Genomic DNA, 9,312 nt, shown 5'->3' on the forward strand with positions numbered 1-9,312 from the left:
GGGCTCCCCGTGCGCTAGGGGCCCACCCTCAGGGAGCCAGCAGGCAGGAAGCTAGCCAGCCGGAAGACTGGCGCTCCCCGCCCGAGGCTCCCTGTGCGCCGGAAGTCCTCCGTCCAGGGTCCTTTTTTTTTTTTTTTGAGACAGAGTCTCACTGTGTAATCCAGGCTGGCCTTGAACTTGCAGTGATCTTTCTACCTCAGCCCCCCAAGTGCTGGGATTACAGGTGTGTGCCACCACACCTGGCAAGCTCAGTCATCTTACACCAGTTTACTCCAGTGTCTCATTTAGGTTAGCTTTGACTGCCCTCTTGGCTGGGGTTGCATATCTAGCCCACAGCAGCATTCAGACATCCTGTTCCAGTGCAGGCTGGTATTCACTATATGCACCTGCCCCCTCCTGTCAAGAGGTTTTGTCTCACTCCAGCCCTGGGGCTCTCTACATGGTACTTACGTCAGCAGCTTTCAGATCCCTGGGTCTTGTCTGGAAAACGGATCCTCAAGCCTAAGCTGTAGCTACTGGACCCATGTTCCTGGCAGGCTCCACATATGGTGGTTATGAGCAGCAAGAGTTTTCTTTTTTGATAGTACTGATAATTGAATCTTAGCTCTTACAGATGCTACACAGCACTGTACCACCATTCTACATCCTCATTGTTTATTTTTATTTTTATTTTTTGCAGTACCAGGAATCGAACTCACAACCTTGTGCTTGCCCGGCAGGCGCTTATGCCACTGAGCTATATGAGCTATAGATGAGCTATATATCCTCAGCCCTCTCATTGTTTATTTTGAGATAGGGTCTTACTAAATTGCCCAGGCTGGCCTCAAACCTTTGATCCTCCAGTGTCAGTCTCTCAGGCAGCTGAGACTGTAGGCATGTTGTGTGACCAACTTCTCTCTCTCAGTCTTTCTCTTTCTCTCTCTCTCTCTTCTTCCTCCCTCCCTCTCTCTCTTTTTTCCTTCCTCTCTTTGAGACAGGGTCTTGCTTTGTAGTTCAGGCTGGCCTTGAACCTTTGGTGATCTTCTGCCTCAGTCTCTTAAGTGCTGGGATTATAAGCATGAGCCTCCATTCTTGGCTGTTCTTTTTTAACAGTAGTAAAGTAACACATAAAATTTACCTTTTTTTTTTGTCTTTTTGAGACAGGGTCTCACTATGCAGTTCAGGCTGGCCTTGAGCTCACTTTGTAGTCCAGGCTGGCCTTAAACTGGCAACGATCCTCCTCCCTCAGCCTCCTGAATGCTGGGATTATAGGTGTGCGCCACCATCCAGAGTTAACCATTTTATTTTTATTTTTTATTTGTTTATTTCTTTGTCTTTTTGAGACAGGGTCTCACTATGCAGTTCAGGCTAGCCTTGAGCTCACTTTGTAGCCCAAGCTGGTCGCGAACTTGCAATTATCCTCCTGCCTCAGCCTCCCAAGTGCTGGGATTACAGGCGTGCGCCACCACACCTGGAAAGTTTACCATTTTAAAGTGAGCCATTCAGTGGCATTTAGCGCATTCACAGTGTTGTGGAACTGCCACTTCTGTCAAGTTCCAGAAGGATCTCTGTACTTTTAGCCTGTGCCTCTCTGTGCATTGCCTGTCCTATACATAATGTGGGCAGTGAAGTCTTAAGAAAAACTGTTAAAACTTGTGGTGTGTCTCCTCCAGCTTTCTCTGCTGAGGGCTTTCCCACGGGTAAACAGTGCTTTAAACCACAGTTATCTTGGTGGCAGTGGGTTTTCTTCCTGTGTGTGTCTTTCCTCCTTCAACAGAGTGAAGTGTGTGAGGTCTGTGGTCCTGGGATGAGTTAATAAACATGACTGTGAGAGCTTTTCCTCATTCCCCTCCCATCTCCACCACCTCCCTGGCTGTCCCACCTGTACTACCCTGGGCGTATACTCACGATCCTACTCCAGCGCCAGGCAGTGCTAACAGGGTGTGGCTTCTGGTCACACTGTAGGTTTGGGGAAGAGGGCATGGACACTGCCTGCCAGGGATTCCCCGTTCCAAATCCCAAGTGGGAACCCTCACAAGCCTGTCCCTAGGTTAGTGAGGTGGAAGAGGACCTTGAGCTCTTGGGATAGGCTGTGGGATGGCAGCTTTGTGCCACCCACACTCAGTGCTGCTGGCTTCAGCATTCTTACATCCTATTGTCAGCTGCCCTGTGTGAGGTTTCCCACCGTCCACCTCCAGGTGAGTGCCCAGTCCAGTGCCAGAAGAGGGGGCAACCCTCATGCCACTATTCTGAGGGCTCAGTGCTGCCACTGGGAGAGATCAGCTGAGCAGGAGGAAGGAAAAGAAGGTTGGGGCACTTAGGAATCTTCCCCCACCTATGGCTGCTTTGAAATGATCGCTATCTTTTTTTTACAGTATGTGTTATTCTCGGTCAAGTGGTACATGACTAATTCTAGCTACTTAAGAGGCCGAGCCAGGAGGATTGTAAATTCGAGGCCAACCTAGGCAACTTGGCAAGACCCTGTCTCAAAAAGAGGGGGTGCTTGCCATACAGACAATTGTGAAGGCCCTGGATGTAGTCCCCAGAACCACCAGAAAAGAAAAAAGAAAGAAATGTTAGTGTTTTAGAACAGTTTTAGGTTACAGCAAAACTGTGCAGAAGACCCAGAGCTTTTCTGTGTGCTCTGTGCCCGGCCTCCTTGGCAACCTGCCACAGAGTGGGACACCTTACTATAGTCAGGGCACCTGCACAGCCTGTCATTACTTTATGTTAAGGTTAAAAACAGTCACTTAAAAAATATGCACCTCAGTGGATATTTATTTATTTTGTGGTACTGGGGATCAAACCCAGGTTACTTTACCACTGAGCTACGTCCCCAGCCCTTTTTATTTTAAGGTAGGGTCCCATTAAACTGCCCAGGTATGACTTGAATTTTTGATCCTCCTGCCTTAGGCTCCCTCACTGCTTGGATTACAAGTGTGCAAGGCTGCATCCAGCTATTCAGTGGGTTATATACTTGCAGAGTTGTTCAGCAATTATTTTTGTCTAGCTTGAATATTTTTATCATTCTGAAAGGAGCTCCTGTCCTTCAGCTCCTGGTACCTCTGCTCAATTTTCTATCTCTGGGTTTCTCTGTTCTGCTTATCCATATGCATGGAGTCACATGTGTCCCCTGATATGAGTGGCCTCTTCCACTGCATGTTGGTGTCCTTGGGATTCATCCACATGGTAGCAGGTGTCACTCCCAACCCATGGCTGCGTAATGTGTTATCCTGTGGATGGACCATTTTGGTTTACATATTCATCTGTAGGTTAACAAGCAGGCTTTTGACCCCTGGCTGTTGTGCCATTGTCTGTGAACTTGTTTTTTCAGACACTAACTTTGTGCTGGGCAGCTACAAGACAGAACCTTGCCCAAAACCTCCACGTCTGTGCCGCCAGGGGTATGCATGCCCACACTACCACAATGGCAGGGACCGCCGGCGGGACCCCAGGAGGTTCTCATACAGGTGAGCTGGGACCTGGGCTGAGAGACAGTTCTTGATTTGTGTGCACTGAGTCTGTATTGTAGTCTTTGGCCTTGCTGCTTTCAGGCATGTAGACCTGCCTTCTCTTTGGTCAGATATGGGGTGTATGGCTCCTGCCTCTAAGTCCCTCCTGTGACCTGTGCACATGTGTTCAAGGGTAGGGTGCCTTTCCAAGCCTGTTGTCCCTGCGCTACCCACTCCTGGGTTTCTCATAGTGAGGGCTCCCTGGCCACACAGTCATGTTTGTTCTAAAGGACAGAGCTTGTTGGAGGCAAGATGAAGACCCAGACATCTGTCCCAGGGACAAGAGGGGATCAGAGGTGGGGCCAAGGCCCCCCCTGCACAGTGCTCTTATATGTCCTCCAATTGGGAACCCCCTGTCAAGAAGTGGGGATCATGGTAGGGGGCACCCAAAACTGCTGTGGTCCCGTGTGTGCTTCTACTGGTATCCCTGGTCTTGATGATAATGATCCCCAGCTGTGAAGCTGTTTTGCCATCTCTCTTGCCCCCACAATTGGGGTACCTCTGATTTTCCTGGGATGGTTGGTGGCCAGGATGGTGGGTTCTTGAGGCGAGGGCTGGTTTGGGTTTGGACCCCACTGGGACTTGTGCACCATGTGGTCCTGTTCTTTTCCAAAGCCAGTTTTTCCTCCTTTATCTGCTGCTCTTTTCTTTTTGCTTGGCTGGCTCCCTTTTGGTTTGAAGTCTGTACTTGGGGATACAGGTAAAGAGAATTGGCTCTAGCTACCACCAGTCCCCCTGAGAACCCCACTTGGAGTGGAAAATTGTGTTTTTTTGTTTTTTGTTTTTTGTTTTTTTCGTTTTTAATTTTAAAGAGAATAATAATAAAAAAAAAATAGTAGCAAAATACCAACATCACAGACAAAAACGAAACAAAGCAAAAACAGTAAAAGTGATACAGGGTTTCAAAACAGAATGATAGGAATTAACAGTGGTTGTTGTATTACATGTTGTTATCTTCAACGAAGTTGCTCAGATTACCAGATGTTAGAATGGAAGATTGATCAAACCATTTTTTTTTTTTTTTGGACCAATTTTGTATACTTATATCTGGTAACCTGAGTAACTGATTTGAAGACAATATGCAATATAACAACCATGGGTGAATTCCTACCATCTTGTCTAGTGAAACTCTGTATCATCTCTAAATTTTTTTGTGTGTGGGGGGCGTGAGGAATGGATCAGGAATTGAACTCAGGACCTTGCACTTGCCAGGCAGGCGCTTATGCCACTGAGCTATATCCCTGGCCCCTCTAATTTTTTTTAATTATTATTTTTTATTCTCTTTAATGGAAAATTGTGTGTTTTGTTTTGTTTTGTTTTGTTTTGTTTTTTGAGACAAGGTCTTTCTATGCAGTTCCCCTAGATTCTGCAGGCTGGACTTGATTTTTGGTTTTTCTCCGGTACCGGGAACTGAACTCACGACCTTGCACTTGCCAGGCAGGTGCTTTTGCTGCTGAGCTAAATCCCCAGCCCAGGAAAATTGTGTTTTTAAAAAAGGTCTCAGAGGTGAGAATTTTTCCTATAAATTTAAATAAGTAACAGTGAAGCTGCCAGTAAATATATGAAAAGGGAAGATTCTGATAATTCAAGATTTGGTTAAGATTTTTGAATTGTGAGATTAAGTCACAGATTCTGCACTTTGCAACAGCAGCCAGGACAGAACCCTTGTGCTTTCTGTGTCACTTTGGGTAGCTCTGACTCAAGCCTATGAATGAAACTCTGTGAAGCAGAGGTATTCCCTCTGCTCTCCTTTGTCTGCCTCAGGAGGGAAATGGTCTTGTCAGGGGTGCTTTGCCTTCAGCACAGTGGCTACGTTTAGAAAGCCCAGGGTGCACAGAGGGATGTGTCCTTGAGCATTCCCTAGTGACTCTCCTTGTCCCCAGATCCACCCCCTGCCCTAGCGTGAAGCATGGTGACGAGTGGGGTGAACCTTCTCGGTGTGACAGTGGGGACAGCTGCCAGTATTGCCATTCCCGCACGGAGCAGCAGTTCCATCCTGAGGTAGGCACTGGGAAAACTGGCGAGCTGGTGGGGGAGGGGTGTGGCCAGGTGACAACTCTTTGCAGTGTCTGAGGTTCCCAAAGCTGCCCTCAGCTCACTAACTCCCTGGAGGAATCCCAGGACTCAGTGAGGCCCTTAGTTCACACTGAGAGCAGGTCAGAGTCAGCCAGGAGGGAGGTGTGGGCAGCCCTCCCACTGGAGTGGAGGAAAGTACCTGCTTGTCCCCAAGTGATATACCAGAGTACAGGGCATGTTGCCAGCAGGAATGTTGTCCCATCCTTGATGTTTAGGGCTTTTATTGGGTGTGGTCATGGCTATCTCCAGTATCTACAGAGGTCCAGTGACATCTTGTGGCCCACAGACTTAACCCAGTTGCTGTGGCAAGATGAGCTGTCTGGCCACATCCTAGCTCCTATCCCAGAAATCATTTCTGGACAGAATGTTCTGGGCTTGGAAGCTCCCTAGAAGGTGGGCAGGGACTGTTAGTCCTTGGGAAAGTGTATCTGGCCGGCCTGCCGAGTTCTTTGCTGTTGAAATATGGAAGTGTGGGGCTCCCTGCCGGGCTCCAAGGCTGTGGGAGGAGTTGGGGTGGGGAGGGGGGAACTGGGGGATGAATAGCTGTCTCCCTAAGTGACATAGCAGTACAACTGGTCATGGAATGGATGCATGTGTACATTTAACAGACATTTCTTGAACACCTCCTGTATTCCCAGCACTGAGTGTGTTGCTCCTTTTTAGAAAAGTTTAAAGTGGGGGAATGACTTTGCCTGCAGTTTGACAAACAGTGACATGGGAACAGCATCATCACCCCTGCCTGCTCCCTGTCTGGCCAACACATTCTACAGAGAGGGATTTCAGGCTAGCAGCATACAGTAGAGGAGCAGTGTGTTGGTTAACATTCCTTCACTAAGAAGAAAAGGTTTATTAAGCCCGTAGTTTTGGAGGTTCCAGTCCAGTCAGTTTGACCCTATTTCTTTCAGGCAGTGATAGGGGAGTACATTGTGACAGGAGCTACAGCAGGGCAGCACTTCTTACTTCTTACAGCAGGAAGGAAAGGGAGGAAGAGGAGAGGACCAGAATCCCACAGTTCCTTCTAAGCGGGTGCCCTCAGTGACCTAAGGACCTCCTACTGGCCCAACCCCTGAAAGGCTCCACCACCTCCCTGTCACACCTTGCTGTGTACCAGAGCCCTACCCTGTGGGCCTTTGGGGACACCACAGATCCTAAAAGTTGCATACAGTGTCCACACTTTTCAGGAGGCTTACTGTTTGCCTGTTTGGAGACAGAATCTCCCTTATGTAGTCAGGCTGGCCTTGACCTCATGCCAATCCTCAGCCTCTCAAATGCTGGGATGATGGGCATGTGACACCACGTCCAGTTGAGACTCATGATTTGAAACTTTCTTCTCTGTAATATGATAAAGCCAGCTCTGATCTTCTTGTAGAAACCCAGTCTTGATATTTTACTTTTACTTCCTAGATCTACAAATCTACAAAATGCAATGATATGCGTCAAACTGGCTATTGCCCTCGGGGTCCTTTCTGCGCCTTTGCACATGTTGAAAGTGAGTAGACCCTGTATGGTTGCTCTCTGCTGCTATTTGTGGTTTGTTGCCTTTAGTGACTACAGATTCTGGCTAAGTTTTGGGTTATCTGGAGTAGGATGGAGAAAGTGAATCAGAGCTCACATGTCCCCAGGGATGGGAGACCTGAAGTGCCCATTTAGGCTTCCAGGGTGAGAGGGGTCAGTGCCGTACTAGGCTGGGCCCTAAGCCTGGGCACAAAGAGCTCAGAGACTGCTGCCTCCAGGCCTTCTTGGGATCTGTATCTTTCTGCCATGCACCTGCTTACTCAAACCTGACAGGCCCACCATCCCACTGGCGGCTAAATGGCACTGTCCATGTGGAGACAAGGGACACCAGAGACTAGAATAGGTGCAGCTGCTGGCCTCAGAACCTGTGTTCATCTTGGGCCTATGGTCCCAACAGGTGCTTGAGGAGGCAGACCCACAGGACCCTGCACAGGGATCCCACACCCTGAGGGCTCCTCCCAAGCTTACAAGTTTGCCATCTAAGTTTTATGAATGTAATTGGAAACTCAAAGTTTACTTTCTATTTGGGTGGGGATGGCTGGTATTCTCATTCATAGTGTAGACATCAAGACTTGAGTCTAAAGACTGTGAAGGGACCCTGACTGAATCTAAAGACTGTGATGGTTCCCTGACCTGTCCTAGCTGTCCTCTGCTAGGCCTGGAGAAGGGTTGTTGTTTGTTAGGAGACTGTGCATGCTCTCAGTTCTTAGCTCCAGAGGTTTCAAAGCCCCTAGGCATATGTTATTTCATCAGTGGCCCCTCAGTGCCTGCTGCCCGCCTTTCTTGGCAGAGACTCTTGGGACAGCGAGTGACTGGGGCTGCCGAGATCTCAGCTCTACCAGCAGCACCTCAGCCCATAGTGGTCAGCCTGGAAATGTAAGTGGACAGCATGGGGAGGAGGGTGGATGTCACTGTTGGGGACAGAGATGGATGTGATGTCTGGATGATCTAGTTGAAGGCAGTTTGCAGCTGGAGGTGGCAGTTCCTTCTAGAAGGAGCTAGAAAAATCCTGGCCATAGTCTTGCCTAGGATGGAGCAGGGCAAGCCACTAGTGTACTGGCTTCTCCCTGCTCATCTTTACAGAGCCTCCTATGAGTGCTTTCAAGACCCTGGATTGGTGGAGGTCATTAGCAAACAGTATGATGTGGCATGGGTTCCAGCCCTTGTCATCCCAACGTGTCAAATTTTGTCCAGTAGGCATGACAAGGGATGACAGACAAAGCTGCTTCTTCTGTGCTACTTATAAGGACATCACATGCTGCGCCAGAGTGGGCCCTGCAGTGGTGACTAGCCATAATATAGGACTTTAGCCAGTTTGCAAAAACTATTATTTGCTTTCTTTTGTACTTGGAATAGAACCTAAGGTCCTGCACTGAGCTACATCTCCCCTCATCCCTTTGAGACAAGGTCTTGCTAAGTTGTCCAGGCTGGGTTTGAACTCATGCTGGTCCTTGCTCAGCCTTGCAGAGTGCTGGGGTTGTAGATATACATCCCTATCACACTTGGCGTGTGTGCGTTTGTGTGTGTGTGTGTTTGGTACGGGGGTTGAACCCAGTGCCTTCAATGACCATATTCCCCAGCCCTGATACCTGCTTTAAGATCTGTGGTAGTGATGTCCAAATGCCCCTGAACTCTTGGCCTATGCACTTGTAGATGTGCTGCCCTCAGCTGAGGATAGTTTGGTCCAGTTGGAACACAGATCACTGAGTTTCTGGAAGCCTCCACCCACTCCTGGAGTGCTGGTCCCTTGTTTGTGTTGCATAGATGGGGCTTCTGGTATACTGCTGCTTTCTCCTCTGATACCTGAGAGTCACCTCTGTGACACTGCCCTCAGTTTTGGTTTTTTTTTTTTGGTCTTTTTGAGACAGGGTCTTGCTCTGCAGCTTAGGCTGACCTTGAGCTCACTTTGTAGCCCAGGCTGGCCTCCAACTCGCAAGGATCCTCCTGCCTCAACCTCCCAAGTGCCAGGATTACAGGCATGCGCCACCATGCCTGGCGACATCGCCCTCAGTGACAAGTTGGGTACAGAGTCTGTGTCCATGTGCCATTTGGGCCAGTGACATAGGCCAGGCTGTCCCTGAGTTTGGCCACCTCAAGGGTCTTTAGTTTACAACCCAGAATTTTCCCTTTTAAAATGAGCAGGGCAGCCAGACATGGTAACACACACCTGTAATCCCAGAACTTGGGAAGTTGAGGCAGGAAGGTCACTGAGTTCAAGGCCAGCCTAAAC

The 9,312-nt window shown here is 48.7% G+C and overlaps 1 protein-coding gene across 2 annotated transcripts in view; it reads left to right on the plus strand.

The window, feature by feature from the left end:
• The window catches only part of Unkl (unkempt family zinc finger-like), a gene marked incomplete at its 5' end in the record, with an annotated part of 43,210 nt that overhangs the window by 10,156 nt on the left and 23,742 nt on the right, over positions 1 to 9,312 (plus strand). For both annotated transcript variants that reach the window (XM_013517831.1, XM_005391581.2), the window contains 4 exon segments: positions 3,314 to 3,449; positions 5,375 to 5,492; positions 6,972 to 7,056; positions 7,873 to 7,958. In XM_013517831.1, coding sequence (XP_013373285.1) covers positions 3,314 to 3,449; positions 5,375 to 5,492; positions 6,972 to 7,056; positions 7,873 to 7,958 — 425 coding nt within the window.

This window comes from Chinchilla lanigera, unplaced genomic scaffold, assembly GCF_000276665.1.
Source record: "Chinchilla lanigera isolate Chin_1 unplaced genomic scaffold, ChiLan1.0 scaffold00041, whole genome shotgun sequence".
NCBI lineage: Eukaryota > Metazoa > Chordata > Mammalia > Rodentia > Chinchillidae > Chinchilla > Chinchilla lanigera.